The 14,409-nt window shown below is 43.8% G+C and overlaps 1 protein-coding gene across 1 annotated transcript in view; it reads left to right on the forward strand.

The window, feature by feature from the left end:
* Positions 1-2,160: 2,160 nt before the first annotated feature.
* The window catches only part of LOC102812504, a 23,756-nt gene continuing 11,507 nt past the window's right edge, over positions 2,161-14,409 (forward strand). The window contains exon 1 of the mRNA XM_006861268.1: positions 2,161-2,311. Coding sequence (XP_006861330.1) covers positions 2,161-2,311 — 151 coding nt within the window. The remainder of the gene's footprint in view (positions 2,312-14,409) is intronic.

A 14,409-nucleotide genomic window follows, 5' to 3' on the forward strand; every position in this document is an offset into this window, starting at 1 on the left:
GGATTCCTTACTAGTTATTCTGCACAAACTTTCAGACTTCAGGAATCTCACTCTGCTTTGTGTGGTTTTCATTTAAGTGCATATCTCCTATCACTAAGAACCTTCTAAGAATGATTTCCACGTCAAAATTTAAAATATTTGTTCTGTGTAAAGCCCAGGCTGAAAAGAGAAGTTACAGATTGGCAGAACGTATTTGTCAATTATATATCTGACAAAAGACTAGCATCTGTGCTACTCAGCCAGGATTCACAGAGTCACGAGCAAAAACAAATGCTTACTGGTTTAAGCCACCGTGTGTGGGGGATGTTTGCTGCCCAGCATTACTGTGGAAGGAGCTGTGTGACAGAGTCTGCTGTAAATATGATAGGTGTTGTTGAACCTGTTCTAACTCATAGCAACCCATGTAAAACCTAATGAGACGTCACTGTCAGGTCCTGGGTGACCCTTCACAATTGCTATGTTTGAGCCCATTGTCGCTGCCCCGGTGACAGACAGTCTGTCTCACCAAGGATCCTCCTCTTGCTTGCTGACTCTTTTTTACCAAACACGATGCCCTTCCCCAGAGACTGGTCCTTCCTGATAAAATGTCCACACTATGAGAAACAAAGTTTCAACCGCACTGCAAAGGTGTTGTTGTAAAGTGCCATTGAGTCAATTCTGACCCATAACAACCCTGTATAGGGTTTCTGAGGAGCAACTGGGGAGCTCTGACTGCCAACCTTGTAGTTCAACTGGCTTTGCAGTCTGGCTCATTAACCCACAGCGCCAAACCAAATGGACAATGGGGTCCTGATGTGGCACTGTAAGATAAACTCTGGACCACAAGGTCAGTTTGAACCTCAAGGTTCAAACTCATCAGCTGCTCCTTGGAAACCCTATACAGGGTGGCTATGAGTCAGAACTGACTCTACAGCACTTAACCACAACAACGTCAAAAATGGGCAAATGTGTGCACTGTATTAGAAGACACAGATATATTCAATTTCAGGTCTCTTAATACGGAAGGTCACACAGAGATAAAGTCCATAAGAATAGATTACAGGAAGTTCTGACTTAGACCCAAATGCAAGCATAAATTTCAGGGGAAAAAGTTATCCAACTTCAGTGAATATTGCTAGCATGATTTGTGTTCACAAAGTAACAGGAAAAAAAAAAATTAAACATTTTCAACTTTTAAAAATCCAACTGAATCTTTCTTAACCCAGTAGTAATGACAGGGTAGTAATTGTACAGGACTTGCTCACTGAACTATGTCAGGAAATTTGGAAGACAACTCCCTGGCCAACTGATTGGAAGATATTCATATTTGTGCCCATTCCAAAGAGAGGCGATCCAACGGAATGCAGAAGTCATTGAATAATGTCAGTAGCTGACTTCAGTACCCCTCTCTCAAGTGTTCAGTTGTAGAGACAGCTGTGTTATTTTTGAGTGGTCTAAAACACCAACTATAACTCTCCTTTGTCCTGTAACCACCTAACACAGTATGGTTCACATTGGGGTTTGACCCATGGCTCTGCCCCACTGGCCACCAGGAGGTGCTGCGGTTCCACCACAGGACAAAGATTCCTTGGAAAAGCTGAGAGAGACCTACCTGCCTGGCAGTGGGTTAGGGGGTGGGGGATGTGGGGGTGCTAAGAAAAAGTTCAGGTCTGATCTCTGAATCCTGAGCCCCATCATAGTGTCAGTCACAGTAACGTCACTGCCCTTCTGCCCACCCACTGTGTGAAGTCAGGAGGGCTAGACAGTTCCCCAACTCTCTTCTTGCCCACAACTGGGGAAAGCCTTCTCCTTCATCTCCCTGCCATGACCACAAGGATCCTCTTCTGGGTGGTCCTGTATCTCCTGGGGACAGGTGTGTCTCCAGAAACAAGGAATCTGCCTTAAAAACACTCCCAGGAATGATGATAATTATTTGCCTTATTGTGTTCTCAAATCCCGTCTTCCACAGAACATGCAGATGCTGGAGTAATCCAGACACCGAGGTACAAGGTGGCAGAGAAGGGACACGAGGTGACCCTGAAATGTGAGCCCATTTCTGGACACACAGCCCTTTTCTGGTACAGACAGACCTCAACCCAAGGCCTGGAGTTTCTGATTTATTTCCGTAACCAGGCTGTCATAGAGCAGGCAGACACCATCAAGGATCGGTTCTCTGCCAAGATGCCGGACGGGTCATCCTCCACCCTGAAGATCAACTCCACGGAGCTGGGGGACTCGGCTGTGTACCTCTGTGCCAGCAGCTTAGCCACAGTGTGGCACTGTCACCCCCTCCCTGAGCAGAAACCCTCGGGCTTCCCTGTAGCATGCACAGGTGATATCTTCTATAGAGAAAGGAAGTTGTTGTTGTTGTTGTTAAGTGCCTTTGAGTAGGTTCCGACCCATAGCGACCCTGTTCAGGGTTTCCAAGGGTGTAAATCCTTACGGGAGTAGAAAGCCTCATCTTTTTCCCGCGGAGCGGCTGGTAGTTTCGAACCGCTGACCTTAAGGTTCGCAGCCCGATTCGTAAAGAGAGAAATCTGGAATGCCTGAGTCGGGAGCATTGGAAGGGCCTAATGAGACGACGGCCTTTGAACAAAGACTCGTATGAGATGAAGGAAGGATGCATACAGCCATCAGGGTAAGAACAGTACAGGCTCAGAGAACTGGTCTCCAGACAAAGAAATTGTAAAGGTAGAAGTTTTGTAACAAAAATGAAGAGGTAATATTACAGTCTAGAAACAGAGGCCTGTAGGACCATCAAGGAAGAAGAGCACAAGCAGAATGTGGGACCCTATCCAGAGAAGCAGGGACACCAGAGATGGAGGCAGAGATGGGGACATAGAAAGAGAGAATAGCTGAGGACTCTAGATTCACGGAAAGAGAGAGACTGAGTGCTGGTGGCCAGGAGGCAGACTTGCAGAATGTGTCCTTTGGTGGTTTAAATTATTATATATGCCATTGTGTTTTAAAAAAGAGAGAAAGCTAAGATAAATAGAGAGAAATACTGTTAATTGATGATACATGGAGGGGATTATAATCATTGTAATGAAACAAAGTATATGATTTGTTGAATGTAAAATGGATGATCTGCCCTGTAAACTTTCACTCAAGTCACAATAAAAACTTAAAAAGACAAAAAAACAAAAACGGGGCGGGGGGAGGAGGGGGGAGATATGCAAGGAGCAACAAGGAAGCTAGGATGATGAGAAGGTGTTGAGTCAGGGATGGATCATGGAAGAGCTTCAGGACCTTGAGAGCTTTGCTTTCTTTTTCTGAATACAACTGAAAGCAAGTAGATAATCTGCACAGAAGAACCTTGGCTGTGTAGTGGGTTAGTGTTGGGCTGGTAACCACAGAGTCAGCAGTTCAGACCCACCAGCTAATCCACAGAAAAAGATGAGGTTGTCTGCTCCTGTAAAGATTTACTCCCAGAAGCCCTTAGGAGCAGTTCTACTCTGCCTTACAGGTTCGCTATAAGTTGGAATGGACTCCAAGACAGTGGGCTTGGTTTTTGGTTTAAATGATCTAAGCGGATGGGCAGGATGGTCTAACATGATCTAGAAAGTACAGTTGGCCAACTAGTTAGGACGTGAGGTGGAAACGGGAAGACCAGCGAGGTATCTACTGCAGTGTTGTTGTAGTTAAGTGTCGTGCAGTCGTTTCCGACCCATAGCGACCCTGTACAGGGTTTCCAAGGCTGTAAATCTTTACAGGAACAGAACACCTCATCTTTCTCCCACGGAGAGGCTGGTAGTTTTGAACTGCTGACCTTATGGTTCGCAGCCCGATTTGTAACCACTACGCTACCAGAGCTCCTTACTGCAGTAGTGTTGGCCAAATATGGAGGTGGTCTGGTCCAGAGTGTTAGCAACGGAGGTGATGAAAGGGGATAGATTCTGAGGGTATGCTGATGGTGTAGCCAGTTGATTTTCTGATGGAAAGGTGACAGGCAGAAATCAATAAGTGGTTGGTGAACACAACTCTAAGGGTTAGCCCAGTGGAGCAAAGTTGAGGATGATTTTTCACTTTCTGAATATTCAATGTGTGAGGGTGGTGGGGCAAAACCTTGACTGGAGTGGGTTTAAGAGAGACTGGGATCACAGAATTTGGAACATAACACATACGATGTATAGAAATAAGGAAAGCAATCTTGGAAATGATATCCCCCATTTGGAATGTGATATGGACTTCTGATGTAGCGCTATAGGATCAGCACTAGACTACAAACCACAAGGTCAGCAGTTCAAACCCATCAGCTGCTCCTTATGGACCCTATATAGGGTAGCTATGAGTCAGAATCAATTCAACCACACATAACAACAACAAGAAGAGAGAAGATGAGGCTAGGTGGAGTGAGATGGTGTTCAAGAACTCTGTGTGGTGACCTCCAGGAGCACGTGCAAGGTTCATACCTACTTAAATACACAAGCAGGACCATTTACGTTGGCTTCGTTCTTCTCCCATCAACCCTTCAATTTAACTGATCCCAGAGAGCCCTTGCTGACTCTGCTTCCACTCTCTTAGTCAATACCCAAGGACACTGTCAGCTCCATGATGCCACTGTGGGACCACACCTCACATGAACGTCCTTCCTCCTGCTCAGACATAGATGCTCCTTCATCTGAAGATGTTGTCATTTTCTCTTTGATCCTGCCTTAGCTCCAAGCTTCTTGACTGAGTGTTTCTTTGTCTCCTGGGAGCCAGTGAGTCCCCAAGAATTTCCCAGTCATCCTGCTTATTTTATATTGGTTTCTGTCTCCTCCAGAGGATAGTGAGACTTTGTTTCTTATACTTTGGACACGTTGTCAGGAAGGACCAGTCCCTGGAGAAGGACGTTGTGCTTGGTAAAGTGGAGTGTCAGTGAAGAAGAGGAGATGCTCAGTGGGGTGGACTGACATGGTGGCAGCAACGGGCTCAGACAGAACAGTGGTAAGGTCGCAGCAGGACCCAGCAGTGCTTCATTCTAATGTACATCGGGGCACAATTAGTCAGAAGTGACTCAACAGCACCTAACAACAGCAAGAGGGCACACCATGGCTGGAGTCCCCCATCTCCCCAGGCACATGGACTGGGGGAAGGAGCTTACTATCACTGGGATGTGATCCAATTCCTAGACATGATGCTAAGGGGCAAGCAATGCCATTTTTAAGGAGGTCAGACAAGATGACTCAGGGATGCCCAGTGACCCTTCTCAGGCACAGGATTGAAGGAACATACAGACACATCTTGTTTGTGCTTTGTTTCATCACACTTTTCCAGATACTGTGTTTTTTAAAAACTGAAGGTTTGTGGCAGCCCTCTGTCACACAAGTCTACTGGCATCAGGTTTTCCAACAGCATGAGCTCACTTTGTATCTCTGTGGCACATTTTGGTCATTCTCACAATATTTCAAACTTCTTCATAATGCATTGTACACATAACAGACTACAATATTATGAAAACATAACTTCTCTATGTACTGGGAAGCCAAAAAGCCTGCATGACTCACTTTCTTGTTAAGTCTGGAACCGAACCTGCAATTTCTCCGAGGTAGGACTGTACTCCGCCCTGAAGATCAATCCAGTGGAGCTGGTGGTCTCAAGTGTATTTCTGTGCCAACAGTAGGGACCAGAGCCATGCCCCTCCTACACAAAGCCACAGCTTCTCCCCTCTCCTCAGTTCCGCTGTGTCTCCTCCCCAAGGGAACCAAGAAAAGAGCCAGAATTGACTCCTGATGTACAAGAGTAGCTCAAGAAAGTGTGGATGGACGAAATGCAGATAGGACTCTTGGGATACAATAGTGAATAATTGTTATCAGGACTGCTTGTGAGGGTTGAAAATGTAAAGGTAGATGTTTTGTAGCAAGGAGGGGAGTGATTAACTTTGCAATCTAGGAGTGGAGGTCCCTGGGACCATCAAGGGAGAAGAGCGGAGAGCAGGACCCTACCCAGAGAAGCAGTGATGCCTGAGATAGAGGCAGAGATGATGACGTGGAGAGATGGAGCACCTGGGGACTTTAGACACAGAGAGGGAGAGGGGCTGTGTGCTGATGACTAGGGGGTGGGGGTGGGGGCAGGCTTGTAGTATATACCCTTAGGTTGTTTGATGATGCATGGAGGGGATTGTAACCATGGCAATGAAACAATATACGATAGGATGAATGTAAAACTAATGTTCTCCCATGTAAACTATCACACAATTCACAATAAAACTTTTTTTTTTTAAAGTGTGGATGGGTGTTTCTGACATGAGGTTTTCCAGGGTTCCCTACTGGAACCCCATCAGTACAAATTTTAAGTATGTTATCCTGACACAAATGGCATTATTTGATTTACCAACTTAGAACTTGGTGGTTTGAACTAACTCCGTGACCCCACAATAGAAAGGCATAGAGACACACTTCTGTAAACACTACATCCACGAAAACACTGTGGGGCAGTTCTACCATGTCACATGAGGTCACCTGGAGTTGGACTCGACACACTGTTTTTGTGTCTGTGTTTTGTGCTGGTGTAATTGTGTTGTTGTCAGGTGCCATTGAGTCGAAACCGACTCATAGCGACCCCATGCATAGCAGAACGAAACAATGTCAGATCCTGGGCCAACCTCACTACCACTGCCACACTTGAGTCCATCAATGATGCCACCTGACCAATCCATCTCATTGGGGGTCTTCCTCTTTTTCTCCGACCCTCCATCTTACCAATCATGACATCCTTCTCCAGTGACTGTTCCCTCCTGACAATATGTCCAAAGTATGAGAGACGAAGTTTAGCCATCTTGGTCTCTAAGGAATACTCTGGCTGGTGTAATTATAGAAGTTTTTTTTTGCCTAACTTGCTGCCATATGCTGAAAGATTTGGGGCTCTGGCTGTCACTACTTCCTCATATCTGTCCTATCAAGAAGACTAAACAACTCTCCCCAACAGAAGAAAAAATGAACACAAATTCATGTGCTACTGCTTTGATGATAATGGTGGTAATGGTGATGTTGGTGGCTAATTTTAAGTGACATTGGTCTAGAATATACTCATATCCAACTACTTTTAAAGTCTCATTTTTGTAAGTGGGAGAGCCAGATCCAATATCATGAATGAAAGCTAATTTCCCTCTCTCCACAGAGCTGATTTTTTTTTTTTTTAAGTGTAAATTGTATGGGTTGTTTATAAGATGTTGGATTGTTGAATATACTACAAACCTCCAAATAGGATGTGTTTCAGAAAGAAACAAGAGAAGTTATAGAGATAGAAGGAGGACAATAACCCATGCCATAGGAAGCTGTATAGAAAATGGATATCAGTGGTGTTTAGGGCAGTAGTCTGGTCTGTTTCCCCAATCAGCATGGCAGTAGTAAATACAGGAATACCTACAGTGGGCACTGTGGTTTCAGACTTAAAGAAACAAGAGAAAAAACCAGAAGACTTAGCAACTTCTTCAGTCCACTGGTGTGATGATCTGAATGTACAGACTTGGCATCACAATGGGGAACTGGATGAATTTCTAAGCCCCAATAGATCATATTCTAGCACACAAGATTCCAGGATAGTAAAGAAGCTTCTAGAGACTTTCCCATTGGCCACAAGGAGGCATCATGTTGCCACTGATAGCCAAGAGTTGTAGAGATTCCACAGCACTCTCTAAAAAGTGAACACAGATAGAGGAATCCCTAGGCTTGGACGATGCATTCGGGTGGAAATAGTTTGTACATGGAGTCCCCAGGTGGTGCAAATGGTTGGGACACTCAGCTTCTAACTGAAAGGTTGGAAGTTCAACTTCACTCAAAGTAAAAAAAACTCAGCCATTGAAGCCTATTGAAGCTCCATCAAGTCCTATGGAGCCCCATTCTAATCGAATACACATGAGGGTGTCATGAGTTGGGGTCAACTCAATACCAGTTATTTAGTCTGTAGACACCAGTCAATCATGGGTATAAAACACAAAAGCACTGGCTCAGCACTCTCCGTGCCCGTGTGGAGGGATCTCTGAGCCACCCTATACCAAAAACAAAACAAAACAAAAAAACAAACCATTGCATCAAGCCAATTCCAACCCATAGCAACCATGTAGGACAAAGTTGAACTGCCCCATTGAGTTTCCATCAAGATTATGGTAGCCACAGACTCACTTCCTGTTGCTGCTGTTAAGTAGAAGGCTGGGTTCTAGAGAAGTTCTTGGGGCTGGGGGATGGGAGATTTATGTGCAGAGGGGAGGGAGGGCTGAAACTCTGTGTCTCTGCTGCTGGCACACAAGTATACTGTCGAGCCCCTCACACCTGGTGAAGAGATGCCAAGACAAAAGAAGTGTTGGGCCAGATGATTTGGAAGTTATTAGAGGTGTCTGTTTCATTGTTAAATTCTGCAACATAGGCAACATAGTAGTAAACCAAGTTTTGGAACTTGGATTGGCTTCTGCTGATACCAGAACATGGCATTGTTCTTCTCCCATGAAGTGGCCAGTAGCCTTGTATTGCTGATCTTTTGGCTAGCAGCCAAGTCCCTTAACCATTGTGTCTCCAGGGCTCCTTAAGCCATGGAGTCACCATATCAGAAGTGAGAAAAGGGGGTCAGATGGAGTTGTCTGGATGAGCATGAGGCAAATCAGGGAACATCTGCCTGAAAGAAGCAGTGACTGACACAGAGGATAAACTGCTGCTGTCTGCCTGGTCAGCCACACAGACTCTCCTGCCAGGCAGGAAGATGAGTACAGTATCACAAGAGAACTGCCCCTTCCCCTGTGATGTCAACATGACACTGTCACCACACGCAAATCTACCTCCCCCAGCTCAAGCATGCTAGACCCCCAGCTCTGCAGATCAGAGTCTGGAACAGCCAGAGGTCTCACTCGTGCTCCAGCCCTGCCATGGGTCCCAGGCTCCTCCCATGCATGGTCCTTTGTCTCCTGAAATCAGGTCAGTCCTGGGAAGAAAGGGGCTCTTTGGCCAAGGCTCTCTTGTCCTTAATTCTGAAGTCCATGAGTGGTGCCAATAGTTAACACACTCGGAAGAAAGACTTGACAATCTTCTAAAAACTAGTCACTGGAAGCCTCATGGAGCTCAGTTCTGCTCTGCCGTGAGTCAAAGTCAACTCGATGGTCCTTGAACTCTTTCTATGCCTCTCTGTATGGCGGTGACATCAGTCTCTATCCTGACTTTCTCTGCAGGTCCTTTTATTTCTCTACCTACAGGTCCTATGGGTGCGGTGGTAACCCAGAACCCAAAATATCACGTTACCAGGATGGGAAAATCAGTGACTCTGAGCTGTTCTCAGAATCTGAATCATAATGTCATGTACTGGTACCAGCAGAAGCCAACCCAAGCTCTAAAGCTATTATTCTACTACTACAATACAGAATTTAACAATGAAACAGACACGTCTGATAACTTCCAACCCATCCGGCCCAACACTTCTTTCTTTGGCCTTGGCATCCGCTCAGCTCACGTTGGGGACTCGGCCATGTACTTGTGTGCCAGCAGTAGACACAGAGTTTCAGCCCTCCCTCCCCTCTGCTCATAAACTTCCCATTCCCCAGGCCTAAGAGCATCTCTAGGACCCAGCCTCCGACTTAGCAGCAGCAACAGGAAGTGGGTTTGTGGCTTCCGTGATCTCATTTGTAGGTAAGATGTTGTTGTTAGGTGCCGTTGAGTCGGTTTTGACTCATAGTGAACAAGAAAAAGATTTCTGAGGAGCGGCTGGTGAGTTTGACCCTCACATCTTGTGGTTAAAACCGAACTTCCGGTTCTTAGTTTATGGGCACAAACTAACAAAAGCCATTGTTGGTTATGCCTAAAGTAGACGAGTGGCGATTTGGCTCAATCTTCAGTTTTTGGTGTTTCCCTGGGATCAGCATCACCACTCACTCTTTCTTGCATTGTTGACTTAAAGTTTAATGCATTCTGTTCTCTATAGTAGAAAAATAGGAAATGGTTTCTTTTTTTTAACTGTTTGCTGTTGTATCTGATATAGTGTTTCTGAGGCTGTACATTTTTATGGTAACAGAAAACCCCATCTTTCCCCCACAGATTGGCTGGTGGGCTTGAACTGCCTACTTTGTGGTTAGCAGTCCAGTGCTTATTCTACAAAGCCAAAGAACTATCCAAACTAAATTGAGGCTTAGAAGTACAATAGGTATTATGTGAGGGATTGGGAAAACCCAAAGCACACACACTTGACTCTCGGGTATTTGATGAACTCTTCCAGATGGAAGAATCCATGTGCTGTCAGCACAGATCTGGGGCAACTTCTGTATTAATAAAGGGATAATAGAAATATCCCCAAATAAAAATCCCACAGGGGAGAAACCATCTTAGAAAAAGACACTATAGTAAACTACTCATATCTAGAGTTGTCACATGGCCAAACAGAAACCCTAAACGCATAAGGAAATCAGACTGAGAAGAGTATACATTTGGAGATACATGTGATGGAGCCTGCTATATGGAAGAGGATGACCAATCCAGGGAGATACACAAGAACTCCAGGACAGGTCTAAAAGGAAGGTCACAGTAGTGAGGGAGAGGAGCTTCCTGTGGCAGAAATAAACTTTGTTCATAGCCATGGGGGAGTGTGATTCCCTCTAATTTATCCCTGAATGAAAACAGCATTCTGAATTAAGACAAAACCATGAAGACGGATAAGGTTGTTGTTGCTGTTGCTAATTGCTGTTGTGTCAGTTCCGACTCGTAGCAACCCTGCATAGGGTTTCTGAAGAGCAGTTGGTAGGTTTCAACTGCAGTCTTGAGGTTCAAATTGACCTTTCAGTCCAGTGCATTATCCTGAATTCTTTGCTCAGCATTCAAGTTGAATAAGTATGGTGAAAGAATACAACCCTGTCTCACACCTTTCTTAATTTTAAAACATTCAATGTTCCCATGTTCTGTTCGAACAACTGCCTCTTGGTCCAGGTACAGATTCCTTATGAGCACAATTAAGTGTTCTGGAATACTCATACTTCTCAATGTTGTCCATAGCTTGTCGTGATCCACACAATCGAAAGCCTTTGCATAGTCAATAAAGCACAGGTAAACATCTTTCTGATATTCTCTGCTTTCAGCCAAGATCCATTGGACATCAGCAATGATATCCCGCATTCCACAGCCTCTTCTGAATCTGTCTTGAACCTCTGGAAGTTCTCTATCAATGTATGATAGTAGCCATTTTTGTATTATCTTTAGCAAAACTTTACTTGCTTGAGATATCAAAGAGATTGTCCCATGATTTCCGCATTCCGTTGGGTCACCTCTCTTTGGAATTGGCACAAATATGGATCTCTTCCTGTGCCACCTGACTTTCTTGAAAGATTTCAATTTTTATTCCATCAATTCCTGGTGCCTTATTCTTTGCAAATTTCTTCAATGCACCTTGGACTTTCTCCTTCAGTATCACTGGCTCTTGATCATATGCTACCTCTTGAAATGGTTGAACATTAACCATTTCCTTTTGGTACAGTGACTCTGTATATTCCTTCCATCTTCTCTTGATGCTTTCTGCATCATTCAATAATTTGCCCAGATAATTTTTCAATAACAAAAGCCGAGGCTTAAATTTTTTTCTTCAGTTCCCCCCAGCTTGAGAAATGCTGAGCGTGTTCTTCCTTTTTGGTTTTCTGATTCCAGATCTTTACACATTTATGCTCCATAGGATAGTAGATTTACGTGTGTGTCAGTGTAGAACCATGCTCCATAAGATAGTAGATTTACATGTGTGTCGGTATAGAACTGTGTTCTGTAGGAGAGTAGATTTGCATTTGTGTGCTGGTATAGAAACATGCTCCATAGGATCTTCAGTGGCTAATTCTTTGGAGAATTGGTAGCTATGGAAGCATAGTGGTTACGAATCAGGCTGCAGAATCTCATGGTCAGCAGTTCAAAACTACCAGAAGTTCCGTGGGAGAAAGATGAGGCTTTCTGCTCCTATAAAGATTTACAGCCTCAGAAACCCTATACAGGATCTTTATGAACCAGAACCAACTCCATGGCACATAACAAGAACAACATCAACAATTCTTTGGAAATAGGTCTCCGGGAGTTTCTTCTAAGGCACCTCTGGGTTCTAACTGGCAACCTGTGGGGTTAGTAGTTGAGCACAAACCATTTGTAAATCAAATACACAGGAAGAAATGAAGAGAACTCGTGATAGCAAATAAAAAGTCAATCATAAGAAGTGACAAATCTAAACTAGCCCTCCTTTCAGTTCTCAGCTTCTTTAAAGGCATAGCAGGGAGGTGGATAAATAAATGACATCGAGAGAATATTTGACATGAAATGAACTTTGTTGTTGTAAGTGCCACCAAGTTGGTTCTGACTCATAGCTACTCTGTATAGGGTTTCTTAGGAGCAGCTGGTGGGTTTGAACCACCAACCTTGCAGTTCAAACTGACCTTGTGATTCAGTGCATTACTCTGCAGCACCACTCAGGACTCTGAAATGAACACAGAAATAAATAAAGTTGATATACGGTGGTGGTAGCGGTATGTTGTGGAGTCGATTCTGAGTCACAGCAAACCTGGGTTTCTGAGGCTGGACATCTGTAGGGGACAGAAAGCCTCATCTTTCTCTCACAGACAGCTGGTAGTTTCAAACTGCTGACCTTGAAGTTAGCTGACCAACTCGTAACCACTACACTGCCACAACTCCTTCAACTTGATATATACGAGGTTAAATGTTTTAAAAAGTATTTCTACTAGGGTTCCAGTTCATACATGCACAAGTTTATTCCAAACAAAACGTATTTAAATGTCTCTGCAATCAGTGGATGGTTACAGACAAGCTCTCCCAGTAATACACTTGTCTTCATTTCATCACAGAGCCTTAAAAAATTAACAGCTACAATAAAAACAATGGCTTAAGAGAGGATCTGCTGGCCTGGTTAGATTCAAAGCAGAGAGCACAGCTGAACACTGTAAAGACTGCTTTGTAGAATCCCAAAGGGATCATCTTAATAGTTTTTCTCAAAGGACACTGGATGATCATGAGGGCTTATTAGAAAGAAATGTTAAGAAAATAGAAAATTGCATTGCTGAGAACAATCCGGAAGTTTGAGCCAAGGAAGCTTTTCTTTTTAATCCCGACAATGCATCTGATCTTTGTTCTTGTTGAAGCAAGGGCTGTTCCCTAGGAAGTCACTGGGAGACCTCACCCCAGTCCCCCTGAGAATGTCACCGGGAGATCTCACCCCATCCACCCTGCGGCCCTGAACTTGCCCTTCAAGACATCTCTTTGTTCCCTAAATCAAAGAACACATTAAAAGCAATATAACTGAGTGCCTGAAGGTTACCAAAAGTGCTGTTTTGACACATAGTTCTTCAGAGAAGGGTTTAGAGATATGGAAACACCATACTCAGATGTGCCTACTTAGATGGAGGATATATTGACAAAGAATTGCTTCACATTTTGATATTTTTGTTTAATAACGGTGTCTACTTCACATATAAATCATGAATCACAAACATAATTTTAAACTTAAAACAATTATGTAATTGCTAAGTATTTTGACAAATGTGCAAAAACAAGAAAGAAATCAAGAGATTAGTAAAAAAAAAAAAAAACTTTAAATAGTGGCCACCTCTGTAGAGAGGAGAGGAGGATGGTTTAGCAAAGCAGTTAGACCGTGGGGTACTACAACACTGACATTCCCTGGCTTTGAGTACTTGGGTGTTAACTTTGTTGAAATGCTTTCTACATCATATATGTTAAAATATTTTATATGTTCAGTATCAAACATTTTTAAAAATTAAAGGACAAGTTTATGAGCATTAAAAAGTCATGGAAAAATCCCTATAAGTCTATTTTATTGGTTTGTTACCTCTTGTTGTTGTTATGTGCCGTGGAGTCGGTTCCTGCACAGGGTTTCTGAGGCTGTAAATCTTTACAGGAGCAGAAAGCCTCATCTTTCTCCTGCGGAACAGCTGGTAGTTTCAAATTGCTGACCGTGGTGGTTCGCAGCCCGATTTGTACTGCAAAGTCATTTGAACTGCAAGGTTGGAGGTTCAAGCTCACTAGCTGCTCCTTGGAAACCCTATATGGGGTCACTCTGGGTTGGAAACGACTCAATGGCACTTAACAACAACAACAACAACTTATATATATAATATACATATATACGTACATATATAAGGAGCTCTGGTAGCGTAGGTTGCGAATCGGGCTGCAAACCACAAGTTCAGCAGTTCGAAACTACCAGCTGTTCCGCGGGAGAAAGATGAGGCTTTCTGCTGCCATCAAGATTTACAGCCTCAGAAACCCTGTACAGGGTCGTTATGGGTCAGAACCGACTCGACAGAACTTAACAACAACAACAACATGTACATATATAACATATATGTGTGTGTGTGTGTGTGTGTGTGTATATATATATAGTTATTGTTATTATGTGCCATCGAGTTGGTTCTGACTCACAGCAACCCTGTATATGGTTTCTGAGGAGCAGCTGGTGAGCTGGAACAGCTGACTCAAT

The sequence above is a fragment of the Chrysochloris asiatica genome, unplaced genomic scaffold (assembly GCF_000296735.1).
Source record: "Chrysochloris asiatica unplaced genomic scaffold, ChrAsi1.0 scaffold00041, whole genome shotgun sequence".
Classification (NCBI taxonomy): Eukaryota; Metazoa; Chordata; class Mammalia; order Afrosoricida; family Chrysochloridae; genus Chrysochloris; species Chrysochloris asiatica.